Here is a 16,406-nt window from a genome sequence, read left to right on the forward strand (position 1 = left end):
AATCTGAAACATAACCTGAAAATGACAGATGCCTATGATAGGTATACACCACACCTTCTGTATAATGTATACATTGGGATCTTTTCTTATTGTACAGTATATAGAAAATGTAAACACAATATATGATATGAGCAGCCACTAACATCTGATGATTGATAGAACGCTGTTTAGCCACATCCATTGGCCACTAGGTACTTAGAATATGTTATATATCTCTGTTTATAAATTTATTTTTGGTGTTCTAGCTTCTGTTCGGATTAAAAAAAAATAATAAAAATAAAAAATACTACACATATTATTGAATAGCAATTAATATTTTAGTTTCGAAAATTAAACAGATAAAAGCAAAACATGAAAATAATAAACATATTAGGTAATAACATAAAAAATAATAATGTTTCTCCCTACTGCAGTGTGCATCAATTTAGTTAATCACTAAATGTTCATCCCGAAACTCACTCAATAGTTTTCATGCAATTAAATGCTGTAAATGAATATCTCTATCAGTCCACAGAGCGACACTAGTTGGATATTGGATATGTCACATGTAGTGTTGCATTTTGCATGTGCGGCTGTGATAATGTCATTAAAGGGGTTGTCCAGCGAAGATCTTTTTCTTTCAATTTAATTGGTTTCAATAAGTTATATAGATTTAAAATTGACTTCTATTTACAAATCTCAAATCTTCCCATACTTCCCTGCAGGAAGTGGTGTATTCTTTTCAGTCTGACACAATGCTCTCTGCTGCCACCTCTGTCTATGTCAGGAACTGTCCACAGCAGTAGCAAATCCCAAAGGAAATCTTACCTGCTCTGGACAGTTTCTGACTCTGACAGAGGTGACAGCAGAGAGCCCTGTTTTACACCGTAAAGAAAACAACATTTCCTGCAGGACATACAGCAGACGATAAGTACTGGAATCTTTGAGATTTTTAAATAGAAGTAAATTACAAATCTATATAACTTTGTGAAACCAGTTTGTGTGATTTTCGCTCTAAATCCCCTTAACCCCTTTAAGGCTATGTTGTCACTATGTAAGTTTTGTAGTAATCATGGCCGTTGTTGTCGATTTGCAACAGCGGCCGTGATTACTACGGAACTTACGTAGTGCTGGCGTGTATGGGATCCCGGCCGGAGTTTATACACATAGTATACACTGTGGCCGGGATCCCTAGCGGCGCCGCAAAAAACTGACATCTCAGTTTTCTGCAGCCGTTATTCATTGAATAGCAGCCACAGAAAACCTGTCAGTGCACAAAATAGAGCGTGCGGCTCCGGCCGCACACTCCATTGTGAGAGGTAGGGAATTCAGATGCGGGCGCGCACTTATGCACCCGCATCCGAATTCAGCGGCAGTAAAGAATTCAGCGGCAACCAATACACTATTGGGGAAAACAAGTAGGCAAAGGACCCAGAAGGGAAGGGATGTTTAATGCTATTATACCAGATAGCTGATGTAATGACATTGATACGTGACCTCTATCTGCTTGCTGTCCTAAATATGGAGGTAACTGGTAGTTCCATGTAAGAATCTTCAGTAAAATATTTACAGTGTGTCTTGCCAAGAACTCCTAGATGTTGTGCACTCGAGATCAGACACATTGCGTACATCTAACTTACCCATATTATCACTAAATCTCCAATGTGACTTATGGCATTGTTTGGAGAAGTAATACAATTTGCTTCTTGGGAGTAATGGCAGCTTGGGCTAATTTCCTCCAGCGCCATCAATCTTCTCCAGCTTTATAGGACTGACAGATTGTCTGGAGAGAGACAGAAATTGGAAAATAGAAATAACAGGAAGTATTGACTTAGCGGAGCTGTTTACTTTATGGCAATATAAACTTTCTCCTTTAGTAATACAGTGATGTTTCTTTTCTGCTCTTATTTACTTCCCCTTTGCTTTGATCATAGAGTGAATAATGGAAGCTGATGCAGGGGAAAAAATATGAATGTCTTAATAAATAGTTCAGGTCATTTTTCTCTTGTGCTAATATGCTACCTCTGCCGGAATGAAATATAGCAACAGGCGAGAGGATGCTGGAAGCCTTGGCTGCTAATGGCTGCTTTCTTTAAAGCTCCAATGGGAGATGAGCATATCACTAGAACTTTATGTTTTTCTATACCTGTCAATGAAATTGTGTTTATTTCCCTCTGTAACATGAAGCCGTGCTTCCTAGAGTAAGATCCGGACACACAGAGTTAATCTCAGGGTCTGAATGGAAGTGATGTCTTCGAGGGAATTGTGTGTATGTTCTAGCGTACTGTAGAATACAGTGACCTTTTATATATATGTAAGGGAAAAGATAGGAATCCTACGACCTTCACCTTTATCAGAGCATGAGGGAGTTTTTAATAAACTCTGTAGCCCATATTTTATGAGACTGGTGCAATCTACACAGATTGAAGAGAAAAAAAAACATGGCATGGTTTGTGTCAGATTTGTTAACAAATATGGTGCATTTAGGACTGCCTATAGGTCATAAAATGTAACTCACACTGTAGCTGGCAGTCCCCTAGTAAGCATAGTACCTTTTGGTCATTTGTCTGTGCAGCGGATTATGCAAAATCAGGCTATGTTCACACATTGCAAGAGACTGGCCATTTCGTGACCCCGCTGGGTCACGAAACGGCCCGTGTCAGAAAAGATCATCCCAGCCAGTACTGCAGTACCAGCCAGATGATCTTTACCGCCACTGAATTTGGATGCGGGCGCATCCGTGCACGCCTGCATCAAAATTCCCCACAGCATACAATGGAGTGGTCCGCACACTCCATTGTGTGAACTGACAGGGTTTTCTTCAGACACTATTCAATGAATAGCGGATGCAGAAAACTGACATGTCAATTTCTTGCAGCACCGCTAGGGATCCTGGCCGGAGCGTATACTATGGGGGGGGGGGGGGGATTTATGAAGACCGGCGTACAAGTACACCAGTCTTATATTAGGCCCCGCCCCCTTCCCCCGGCAGGATTCACTAAGAGGTGCGCACCTCTTAGTGAATCCAGCCGGCCGTGCGAGGTCAGCCATCGACCATTACTCAAGGATGATCTTCAAAACTTTGAGACTTAAACCACAGGATTAGTGATGAGCGTATAGTGAAATATTCAAATATTCGATATTCGTACGAATATCTGCCAGATATTCCAACGTTCGATTGAATATTCGATTCCATTAAAGTCTATGGGAACAAGTAATCGATTATTGAAAAACATCTATTTGACCACTTGGAGGTTCACCAAGTCAACAATGACACCTCAGGAAAAGGGAAGGGGGATTTGAACGCTTATCGAATATGTATTGAATATTTGGCGTACTATTCGATAATATTCGATACTATCGAATGACTTACTATTCGATCGAATATCTATTCCATCAAACAGTATTCAATCATCACTACACAGGATCCATAAAGTAAAGAATGTAAAGAGGCAGATAACTCCTCCATTTTTCTGATCTCATCCAACTTATGTAGCTAGTTTGATAGGGAGGGAGGAGTGGAGCATTTCCAATGGGCTGGGATACATGATCTGGCTGCGTTAACAAGGTATTTGAGAAGCAGGTTTTTTTTTTAATAGCGGTTCAGGGAGATATCTGTGCTATAAGTGCAGGGCCATCTTGCTTACAGCTATATATTTTAGCAAAGCAGATTGTTTGACTGGGTTTTCTATACAGGGAGCGCTTTTTAATACCTTAAAGTGCAGTGAAAATAAAAGAGAGCGCCTGTTGTTCTCATGTTGCCTGGTCCTTTCTGTTTCCTCTTTTCCTGGTGCCTCTGACATATTATTTAGGCAGGAAATGGCCTATGAGCCAATGGGATGAGCTTGAACGAAACGTCACAGAACCAGGAATAAGAGGAGACTAGTGGGGATGGTCAGAGGTAGGAAATCAGGGCAAGTGAATAGGCATCTGTTTTTTTTTTTTTTCTTTCTTTTTACTGCACACCAATGTGTTAAAACTCCCATCCAGAAAGCTCCTTTAATTATTATCGTTGTTCATCCAAGTGATGAGATTCTTCCAACCGAATGATGAGATCCTTCCAGGATGCCAAAAAACTGTTTAAATTGAATATACTGTATATATCTTCTTAAAACTGCAGTTGCCTACCTATATGTTTTTAAAAAAAAATTTATGTATGGCTATGCTATTTTTTTTAATTTCTTATGATATAGATTGTTTTATTGTCATCTTACAGTCATGGGATCCTGTAGTATGTAGAAATGAGAGTTCTTCTGTAACGGATGGTATTCTATACATTACAAAAGTGTTGTGTACTGTATATACCTGCGGTGGAAATGAAGTTTAAATCAAATCATATTAAAACCTACCGATTTCTATCAAAACCTATCTTAGAGGTGATGTACTGTTGGTCCCACATCGGGGGTGCTTACTGGCCATAAATGTCAGAAGTGAATGAACACAGTCATTCAGGAAGACACAGCCAGTGGCATGTTTTAAACTGCACAACACTTTTGATTTGGTGCCACTGTCATCTTCTTAGTAATGTCTGGATGTGTTTTACTGTTTTATTTTCCCCCAGTCTTCTTTGATAAGGCTCTTTAGACTCTGTCTGGTGTTTTGACGTAATAAATAATGGGGACAAACACTCTTTCGAGTGCCATAAAATCGTGTTCAACACCATCATGGGACCATTTCTTACTTTTTTAAAAAAGATTTTTAGGTAAAACTAAATTGAATTAATATTTTCAATGATTTTGACATTTTTGCAGGTAAGAAGATCGTAATACATAATAACGATACAGGATTTATTTTTTCAGATTAACAGCCAAAGCTGTTGCGGTGCTCTTGCCGATCCTGGGAAGCTCCTGGATCTTTGGAGTTCTTGCCGTCAATGAACAGTCAATAGTGTTTCAATATATGTTTGCCATCTTCAATTCTTTGCAGGTAAGATTTGTAGATTTACTATCAATCTGAAGAGGTGGTGAACCTACAGAGCACCTGTCGCTACAGCCTCCGCCAGATCAGCTGTGAATTTGGCTATGATCCTATGGGGGGGCATGCCTGTTTCCTCCAAAACGTGTTTGTTGCTATGGATAACCAAATTTCCAGGATCAGAGTCAAATTTTCCGCTGGCCGTTATGACAGCTACTCTTTAAAGCATACCTGTAATTTGTCAGCTTTACCCAATTGGCAAGCTCTTGCTCCTGCCACCAGAAGATCGAGTAACTATGGATACGTCCACATTGAGTTCTGTGCGCTCGCCCTATAGAATCTGAATAGGGTAATGCACAAAGGTCACCTGGCATGGTCATATCCATAATTAGTGTCACTGTCATCATAGTAAACTTATGACATGCCATAGAGACATGCCAAAAGTTTTGATCAGTCCAGATCTGAGTGTTCAGATCCGTACCGATCGGGAGAACGAGCCAGGAGAAGACCACCCTATGTACACCGGTACACTCCTGGCTCTGTGTCGCGTGATCAGTCAAGCTCAAGTCTATGGAGACCAACTGATTATGCTGAAACATAGCAGGGATCGGATGCACTGCAGCACGGTCTTCTCCCAGCTCATTCTGACTATCGTTTCAGGTCTGAACACAGGTCTCTATGACATGTCAAAAGTTTTCTATGATGACCGTGACATTTTAACCAATCTACCGGCAGCAGAAGCAACTGCATGCTGATCAGGTAAAGCTTCCTAAAGACAGTTATGCTTTAGAGGACTTTTCCAGGATTAAAAAAACATAGTTGCTTTCTTCTAAAAACCCTTGTTCTCAGTTGGTACTTGGTATTGCAGCTCAGCTCCATTAAAGTGAATGCCACCTATACCTGAGAACAGATGTGGTGCTATTTTTGGGGAAAAAAAGTTTTGGAATATGTTTTTCCAGTCTTGGATAAATGAATCCATTAATATATGTATCATAGAAGCATTGAAGATTGTTGGCAGAATAAGACCACCTGGTTCATCTAGTCTGTCCTTTTAGTTATTCCTTTCTCATTCCCCTTTAAGGGCTTCTAATGTGACCTTAAAAACAAGAGCCACTTTCTTTTCACCCCTCTGTTTGTCACTTTGTGGTGCCATCTACTTATATCTCTATTTGGGCATCACACTGATATCCTTGTGTGTAAATATATGTCAATAGAGAAATATACTATATGCATCAATGGGGATGATTGAGATAGAATGGAAAATATTGGCGGACAATTGTTTTAACTTGGAGGAAAACTAAAGAGGCCAAAATGTTGTTGTAAAGATTATATATAGTATAAAGAATATATAAAGGAGTTTTAACAAGAGATCTATATTGACACAATATTCATTCATAACAGTTGTCAATTTTCTCGTTTTAGGGATTTTTCATCTTCTTATTCCATTGTCTTCTCAATTCAGAGGTAAGATGTGTGTGTGTGTGTGTATGTATATATATATATATATATATATATATATATATATATATATATATATATATATATATATATATGCAGCAAGCTAAGTGCTAGATGCATAGATCATAAAAAGAAACATATGTTGCCCTTGTCACATCTACGTGAGGAAATGAATAGACATTGAAAGCCTTTAATATTTCCAGTGTCACATTAATTTATAAAATCCTCATTACTCTTAGAGCATAAGCTGTCATAAATAGCAGTGAGATTTATATCTTCATTTCATGGCACCGCACATTTTCACACCTCAGTCATTTTTTCGAGGTTGGACGAGTCGGTGGAAACATTAGAAACTAGCCCATGGCTTCCCTAAAATGTTTGCATCTGATTAACTTTAACCGAAAATGTGAACATTTAGCTGCTTTTGCACAGAGTTCTTTAAAGTGTTTTTTTATCCTTCTTTCCTCTCTTAACAGAAAATTTATAGCACTTACATAAATATGCAATTTGTTATAATGCCAAGATAATGGTTAAGAAGAGGTCTCTGGGGAGATGATATGAGTTCAGAAGTGGATTAATACAGATGTCAGATTTTTTTTTTTTGAGCATTCCTAAATATATTTTACTATCTAAGTGTTTCTGTCAAATGAATAAGTATTGGATAGGAACTTTTCTTAATTTTTTTTTGTCGTTTTAACGTTTTTGAAATCTTTTGATGAACGTCTATATACAGACACCACTCGGTGCCAATACAAGGTCATTTCCCTCCTTTGCCCAAAGTTCTTACAATCTTACAAAAGAAAAAAAAAATGTGGTAGCACTCTTCATAGAATAGTCTCTATTAAACAAACAAACAAACAAACAAAAAACAAACAGAATTCATTTTAATGTTATGCTTACTACTTGACAAAAATAAACAGTAGCCCACAATCATGGTGGTTAGAGATGAGTGAACCGAACATCACAAAATGAGATTCATTACGAATTTGCACTTTTCGTTACTGTTAGAGCTCACTCTCCCTCCCTGTCTGGGTCCGCCGATGCCTCCTCTTCAGCCCCTGGGGGCACCTTACCCTGCCATGCTCCTGTCTCCTGCTCTGCCCGCTGCATGTGTCTCCACCTCCTAGGGTGCGCACCAGCTCTCAGCAATTGAAAGGTTGCTTTAAAGAGTGCTGCACCGAAAACACTCCCCTGCACCTCCCTTACCCCTCTGTTGGAGCCTTTGCATGCTTCCCATAAGTGTGTGGTCCCACCTCTCCTGTGGTTCCTGCCCGTGACTGCTATCCCAGTTTCAGCCATGATTGCTGCTGTGTTGCAGCCTGCCTGCCTATGTGTCTTCAGCTGCACCTTGCCCAACACCACTAGCAAGCCAAGCTAGGGGTAGCGACCTGGGGGTCGTCTGCCGCAGCACCGCCTTGCGGTGGGTACTGGTGAAGACCAGTGAAGCCCCTTAGACTCTGATCCCTGGTGCGGCTTACTTCATTGCTAGTGGTGGTATAGCAGACCCACGACTCCAGTCGTTAATTACCAAACTTTGCAAATTTTTGCAAAGTTCATAACCAGTTTGTAAAAATGGCTGCCGCACAAATAAAAAAATAACCTATACTTACCTGTCCACACTCCCCAGGTTTCCTCCGCCAGCTTGTTTATGTATATTTACTTATATTTACTTGTTATAAGTAAATATGCACAAAAGAAGTTGATGCACAAAACAAGCTGATTGCTTTTTTAACCCCCCACCCCACACATACACACAGCTTCTTTTGTGTATACTTACTTATGACAGCATATACTTACTTATTACTTAATTATTTTTTCGTTTCAATGCTGCTGTTTTCGTTTTCAACATTACCATTGGAATAAAAACATGCCGGGATAAGTAAATATACAAAAAACAAACTGCCGGGGAAGAAAGCAATTTGGAAACACAGGGATCGCGTTCATTCAGAAAATAACTGCGCTCAACTATTTAATGCCCTAAAATAATATAAATTAAGAAAAGTTTGTCCAAACCCAAACTGAAATTTGTTTCAAAGTTCGGCAAACCTGTTGAATCAAACTTTTGAAAAGTTTGCTTATTTCCAATGGTGGTATATGGTTAACTAAAGGAAAAAATCATAGAAAAATAATATATAATTTCTGTTTTCTTTATAAGGTGAGAGCTGCTTTCAAGCATAAAACAAAGGTGTGGTCCCTGACAAGTAGCTCCATTCGCAACATCAATGTAAAGCCTTTCAATTCTGATGTAGTAAGTAAACCTAAATCTTATTGATTTCTATCTGATTCTAAGTAATGTGTGTCTTTCCAATTGTTTTTTTCAATTCCTACTTTTTGTTATAACATCTTTCATAATTACAGAGCAAAATGAAAAAAAAAAAATATTATATATTGTAAAATCATACTAGAATAGAGGATAGACACAATAATTTTTGGCTTTTTCTTTTAAGAACTAGGAATGAGAAAAGAATAGACTATTTATACCCGTAAGAGTTCAAGCATTGGAGGGCTGTATTATTTGAAAGGCTTACAGCAACAATGACATTAAAAAATGAGTGATCAAAGAGAAACTTTCTGTGAGCACTGAGAAAGCAAGCGGGAAATCTAACAATATATGGGAAATGAAAGCCAAACTAATAGGGAGTAGTATTGTGCTGTTCACAATTCACACGAATCCACCGTTTTAGAAATACTCTTTGAATTACATACATGATTTGATTTATTTATGTTGTATATAAAGTTTTTAAACCTTTTTAGCCTCCATTTACCTGATGGAAGCCAAAAGAATGGTCTTTTAGCCTTGGTAATATACAGATATGTCTTTTCTTCACCTATCTCTGCACTAAAAGGGGTTATCCAGTGCTACAAAAACATGGCCACTTTTCCCCCTCTCTTTTCTCCAGATTGGGTGGGGTTTGAAACACAGTTCCATTGAAGTAAATGGAGCTTATTTGCAAACCCCGCCTGAACTGGAGACAAGAGAGGGGGAAAAGTGGTCATGTTTTTGTGTTTTGGATAACCCCTTTAATATATCCTGTTTAGTGTGAGATAACCAGCTCTTCACAACAGCATGCGTTTATCACAGTCTTTCACTGGTGGTATTACGGGTGGGCAGATTACTGCCTGATACTAGCGTGTACTTGCCAGTTTGTCGGCTGATTTTTGCGTCTATTACACTGGACATTCAATGGCCTATTCAGCCAATAAAACCCTAAAGTGTTTTGTGTATACTGGGTTTGCCTATGTGTGTGGGTACAACCAATAATTGTTACATGAGTGCGTCTTTTTTATTGTTCAGTTGTGTGGAATGGGTTTAATGAGAAACAGGAATCCTTAACTAAACACTAAACTAAATGAAAGATGAAGGTAGACCGATCTGTTTATTAGTACAGCAGTGCCTTGGATTACGAGCATAATTCGTTCCAGGACTGCGCTTGTAATCCAAATCCACTCTTAAACCAAAGCAAATTTTACCATAAGAAATCATAGAAATGCAGACAATTGGTTCCAGACCCCAAAAATAATGATTTATTATTCTGAATAAAATGTAAAACAGATGAAACAAACATTCAGAAACAGCAGAATCTGTGATATTATAAGTTACTGCACAGTAATGGAGAGGATGGGAAACACAAGGGCGGACAGAGACTGCAGGGAGCATGAAGGAATGAGCAGGACAGATGTGGGCACATACATGCAGCGCTCTCTGTCCGGGGAGAGAGGGGTTACAGCTATGAAGAGATTACCTCCACAGTCCTGTCATCTGATGCAAGCCCCAGCCTGAAATGGATCTGCTATGATTTGGAAGGTGAGGGAGACTTCATGGTTTAGAGTACAGGGCTGTAAACCCCGCTATGCAGACCATGCCCCTCCTCCACTCGCGCTCCCACCCAGCACAGGGAGCTCTTAAACCAAAGCAATGCTCTTGAACCAAGTTACTCTTAAACCAAGGTACCACTGTTATCTTTATTTTTTACTGGGAGGCAAAAAAAAGTTATAACCTGTGGTATTTTTTTTTCTTTGACAACCTATGTGTATGTATATACAGTGGCATACATTAGTACATCGCTAAATCCTTTGACTTGAGATAGAAGATGAACGCAGTCCATTTTACTTCTATGTTTAGAAATTACTTTACAAATAGACATGAGTGAACTTACAGTAAGTTGGGGTTTGCTAATTTCCAAACTATGGTGATTTGACTCCCTGTGGTTGGAGAGGGTGGATTCATCCTGTGGGTTCGGCCTGGAAAATATGAATACAACACGTGGCTGCATCCATGTTTCCCAGGCAATCCTCGGGCTTAATCCACCTTCTCCAGCCCCTGGGAGTCAAATGCTGATAATTCGAGAGTTTGTGAACGCCAACTTACTGTAAGTTCGCTCATCTTTACTCTTAAATGAAAGTTATTATTGTTTATCACAGAACATGAACTTTTAAAAAACAATAATTGGCACGTTTGTTTTTTTGCCTTCCAGATGAATGGGAATCGAGCCAATACATCTCCAACCAAGATGAATACGTGGGACAAAAGCAGCAATTCAGCCAACAGAATTGACTTGTCTGCTGTCTGATTACGAGAGAGTTTTGCCGTCAACAACAACAACAAAAAAAATCACTGGAGGCCTTCGTGTACATAAGTTTATCTTTCCCTAATTCAGCTGAAGGTGCCTTCTCTTTAATAGTACTAAGAAGTTTCCACCATGTTTTACTACAGGGAGGGTTTTCGCTTTTTTTAGCCTGAAGAAACCAATTTGTCTTCAAGCATACATCTACAAAGACACAACTCCGAATAAAACGTTGTTCACTGTTGGCAGTAAGTGTCAAGATGCCTTAGAGACCATCTTCCGCTAAGTATCTAAAAACATCAAGGAAGAACGTGAAGTTATATTGTGCAATAGACTGCATTACTAAACCGACCACTGCTGGATTATTGTGTGACAGTGAGAGACAGTTCAGAGCCTTCCCTGACAAATCCATCACACATAAAGCAGTTCTTTTATAGACTTTATAATGAAACATTGTATTGTTTATCTGCTCACTGCTGACTTTCTTCTTTATCAGTCTTATTTATGAAACACATTGATGGACAGGTAACACACAAGCTATATTGTAACCTGAATAGAGATATATATTCATTGTGTACTTAATTGCTGTGACTAAGATGGCACCTTGATAGTCAACATTTCCACATCTACCAAGGACATCTTACGGAAAACAAAGACTTCTTACTTGCTGCTCTACTCTCCACGATAGTGATGGTTCGCATACAGTTAAGGATTGGCCATTACTGCCGGTTTGCTTTCTACTGCAGGAAATTTAGAGCGACAAATGCAGTCAAACTGACCAAAGTTTATGTAAGGTTTGCCCTACATTCTATCGAACTTGTGTGATATTTTCTTTTATTGCCAGTTTGGTCATTTTAATTGCAGCAATAAATAGTTTTAGTTGCCATTCTACACTAGACGTTGCCGGAAAAGAGCAGCATGATAACAGTTTTTACAGTAAATCCGAAAGACTATGTTATGAGGGGGTAACAGATATCTTAAAAGGGGTTTAAGGTTTCTGGCTTAGATCTGTTGTCGAATACCCTAATAGAGAAAAATTGTCTAGTTCTTAGTCAGGTTTAGACTAGACAGTCTAAGGCTATGTTCACACAATGTATATTTTTGTAAAACCATGGCCGTTATAAAACGGTCGTGATTATTACGGAAATATTTGTTACCTTTCTGTCTATGGGATCCCAGCCGTAGCGTATACACATAGTATATGCTCCGGCCGGGATCCCTCGCGGCGCCGCAAACAACTGACATGTCGGTTTTCTGCAGCCACTATTCATTGAAAACTGACCATAGAAAACCCTGTCAGTGCACACTATGGAGCGAGCGGATCCGGCCGCTTGCTCCATAGCATGCAGTGTAACGTTCTGATGTGGGCGCCCGCATTAGAACACTGCGGCCCGGAAGATCATCCGTCCACTACTGCAGTACCGGCTAGGATGATCTTTTTAGAGACTGACTGTTCCGTGACCTGTCTGGGTCACGGAACGGCCGGTCTCTTACGCTATGTGAACATAGCCTAAGAGTGTTTCAGGTTTTTAAGTGTCTCAAACTGCTTAAAAACAGTCTAGTCTAAGTTTTAAACAAAACCAATTCATGTTCCAAACTGCTGACACTGTGAGATAGCTGTTAAGACAAGTAGACACATAAGACCTTTCATATATCTGTCTGTGCTTCCAGAATGTAGAAATATTTTTTTCTTAGGGTGTCAAAGAGTGTGTTCCCAAGTGCCTTAGGTGCACCAGGCTTTAACACCTTCCTACTCCCCCCTCCCATACCTGATCCTGCTCTGGTCATAGCTTCCAGGTGTCAATCAAGCAGGAAGGGGGAGAGAGGAAGCATTACAGCTTGCTGCATATCAGGAGCTTGGGAACGCCTCTTTGACTCCTTGTACTAGAGAATAAAATCATTTTCTACATCCTGGAAGCTGGATATATGAAATCTTCTGTATGTCTAATTCACCTATCAGCTATCTAACAGGATAAGCATTTTGGAAAGTAAATTACAGCTGACATATTCCCTTTAAGGGTCCAAACACACACACCGTATACGCAGCGTATTTTCTGCTGTGATACGCAGCAGATACGCAGCAGATACTCAGCAGATTAGATCTAAATAACTGAACACAGCATCAAATCTGCACCATCAAATCTGCTGCAGATCTGCTGCATATACGGTGTGTGTGTTTGTACCCTAAGGCTTTTTTCCAACTTCAGAAACATAGGGGGAAAGACAGCTGTCTCGTAACATAGATGGCCGCTAGTAATGACCATGATCATTGTTAGTAGACATCTATATTACAAGATGGTTGCATTTCTCCCCTATATTTCTGAAGTGGGAACATAGCCTTAAATTGGCTTACCAGTAGAATTGGTAACCAGTAGAAATGAGCACATCTCTTCTGGTTCTGGTGGCTAATGTTGGATGCATCCATAGGAATATGGAAAAAACATGGATACATCCATAGACTGACTTCCTAGGTCCTCATCTGACTTATTCAGCCATCATTATTTAAATGCCAACAATTAGATTCGAGCATGCTCGAGTTGCGTTCATCTCTAGCTGCCAATTGAACAGACTCATTGCTCAAGTGTCAAGGAGTCTGTGCTGTGCCATAGGATGCATGCCCCCCCCCCCCAATCATCACCATCCCCCCCTCATTAGTGTGCAGGGATTCTTTTCCGGTACTGAGCCATGCATTTTAATCAACTGAGAACCACTTGACATTATTTTAAACAGCCAGATTACTAATTTTTTAAAGACAAAATAATTTTTGAGGAACCTTTTTAGTGAATAAGAGGCTGCATAAAGCAGACAACCCCTTGGACATTCTTTATTATGTTCCCCTCACCCTCTGCCTGCGCTGTATTTTTTTCTGCAGGATTTCTCTCTTGAACTCTTGGGACATTTATAAAGACAGGGACTCTCTTTTCCATAGCTGTATTTACTCAGGCACATGTCTCTTAGTAAACTCGGCCGGCCCTGCTCCCGGCGCGGCCTCTGTGCAACAAATCTTCAAGCAGGTATCATGATTTACATCTCCTCCCTGCCTTGCCACAACCACCCTGGTCACCCATCAGGCGAGCCTGGGATACGGCAGACGTACACCAGGGGGGAGGGGTGAATCTGAGCCTTCTCTCTGGCATACGCCAGGGACGCAGTGATAGTAAATATCCTCCTAGGGCTTTACTTTGTGCACTTTCCCAAGTACTGATGTCTTTATTGATCTGTCCAGCGATAATACATAAAATTAAAATTCCATTTATTTAATTATATAGCACGATCATAAATTTCTTGTGCAATTTTGCTGTCTTCACACCCACACATCATTCCTGTATGGTAATAATATTTCTTATGCGGGGTCGTAGGGTTGAAACTGCTGATTCATTCCCGCTTTTGGGCAACAAAGACACATCAATGATCTTTTTATCGTGATTTATCTTTTGTTTTGTAAGACGTTCATTAGAGATGCATGACTAATACTGAAAATATTCTTCCTTATTTACAGAATCCTGGTTAACACCAACATTACCTAGTAAAATATTTCCATCCTAAGTTTTAACTGTCTCATTAAAAATAAATTTGTCTCTGTGGGACTAATAGAGCGGTTTTATAGTAATGTAATGCTATCCAATTCTAGATAACATGATTTGTCACATTATAAAACCCAAGTCTAAATTCTAGCGGTGAGATAAATTAGAATTATTCGCTGATTTTTTTTTTTTTTTCCAGAAAACCTTGGCATATGGAGACGTAGTTTGGTTGTTTTTACTTTTCCCTTAAAGGAGAAGTTCCACTAACTTGGAAATCTGAAGGCAGGCAGGGGTGAAAATAACTAAGAAGTTAACTCACCCATGCCTCGTAGCACCGGGAGCGGAGGTCCTGTTACATCTGCAGGACGCCAACTTCTACAGGAAACTGTCTACGGGACGTACCCGTCTCCTGCACCAGCAACGTCACAGTGTCCTGTCCCAGTCACTGATTGGCTGAGTGGGCCCTCACTCAGCCAGGGTCATGACGTTACTGGTAGCAGAACTGCACAACCCCTGATGCGCCAAATGGGAATCGGCAGCATCGCTCCGAGGCATGGGGGACGGGTGAGTTAATTTGTTAGTTATTTTCACACCCATCCCAGCCTGCCTTCAGATTTCCAAGTTGGTGGGACTTCTCCTTTAAAAATGGGAAAAGATCCTGTAATGACTGGTTGAACATTACTGTGAATGCTATTATCCATTCCTATTCAAAGAACTCTATTAATGCTTTTAATATTCCACTAGTCCTAAGTAACAAAAAAAAAAACTTGAAACCGCTATTTCTTTTAGTAAGCTTTAAAAAAAGAAAGAAAACTTACTGCTGACTGTATTATAATTTATTATATAACCTGAAATACATTAGCATTTTGGACTGAGCTTCCATCTATAACAATTTAAGGTAAGCAATTTTTCTGACAGCCATATACTGCTGATCCAAGGCCCGGAATATTTATATGACAAATTACATCAAAATTCCGGCTTGCTTGTAGTGGAACCGAATGTATCATACCTTTCATTTCAGTGATGGAGATTGCAGCTTTGATAGCACCAACTATTTGTTTAATATATGAAATCATGAGCGCAGAGGTGTGATAAAAGCTTGTGCGGTATATATGTATCTGAGAATATATGTTCATACATCATGATGTATTCTGTTTGGCTGCCATGACACCTCTAGTAAATGAAAAATTCTAACATGGAGAAACTAAAGTAAATGAAAGCAAAAGTTCACAGTTGAAAAACTCTTGTACATTATATAAAAACTAAATTCTTATTGATTTAATTTACCAAATTTCCAGATTCCAGACGAGTTCTCCTTTTCCTCTCCTCATGGCTCAACATATCGCAATGGCTGTGCAACACTGTGGGGAGATGGCTATGCTTTATGTATCTGGCTACATATGGGTCATAATTAGAGTTGATCGAACTTCGGGAAATCCTAGGTTCAATCGAATTTGAACATTCCCGAACCTTCCTCATTTGATTGCTGATGCCTTACCGGTCCGTGGGGAAGGAGGAGACTGCCCGGGTACTGCCTGGAATTCTGGGATTCAGCCGAGGTAATAGGCTAAATCCAGGAATTCCAGGCAGTACTCGGGCAGTCTGCTCCTTCCCCACGGACCGGTAAGGCATCAGCAATTATATGCAGAAGTTTCGGGAATGTTCGAGTTCGATCGAACCTAGGATTTCCCGAAGTTCGATCAACTCTAGTCATAATATGAATTGCAGTCAACTGAGGGTTTCACTAGCATGTCATGATATTCAATCAAATTTAGATCATGTAAAGATGAACAAACGAAATTTCCTGAACCTAGATTTGTTCAAAACATTGTAAAAGGTTTGGTTCAGTACCAAACCAAACTTTTCAAAAAGTTCAGAAAGATGGATGCTGCACATCTCGAAAACAAACAAACAAAGCCGTTCTTACTTGTACACGCTTGCCTGGTTTCCTCCTCCAAATCAGCAG

General features: G+C 39.7%; 1 protein-coding gene across 4 annotated transcripts in view; it reads left to right on the forward strand.

Moving 5' to 3' along the window:
- ADGRD1 (adhesion G protein-coupled receptor D1) overlaps nucleotides 1-15,911 on the forward strand; it is a 482,082-nt gene extending 466,171 nt beyond the window's left edge. For all 4 annotated transcript variants that reach the window (XM_069961003.1, XM_069961004.1, XM_069961005.1 and 1 more), the window contains 4 exons: nucleotides 4,779-4,905; nucleotides 6,316-6,357; nucleotides 8,507-8,599; nucleotides 10,827-15,911. In XM_069961003.1, the coding sequence (XP_069817104.1) occupies nucleotides 4,779-4,905; nucleotides 6,316-6,357; nucleotides 8,507-8,599; nucleotides 10,827-10,922 (358 nt within the window). In that variant the 3' untranslated portion in view covers nucleotides 10,923-15,911. The remainder of the gene's footprint in view (nucleotides 1-4,778; nucleotides 4,906-6,315; nucleotides 6,358-8,506; nucleotides 8,600-10,826) is intronic.
- Nucleotides 15,912-16,406: the final 495 nt, after the last annotated feature.

The sequence above is a fragment of the Dendropsophus ebraccatus genome, chromosome 3, assembly GCF_027789765.1.
Source record: "Dendropsophus ebraccatus isolate aDenEbr1 chromosome 3, aDenEbr1.pat, whole genome shotgun sequence".
In the NCBI taxonomy this organism is placed as follows: domain Eukaryota; kingdom Metazoa; phylum Chordata; class Amphibia; order Anura; family Hylidae; genus Dendropsophus; species Dendropsophus ebraccatus.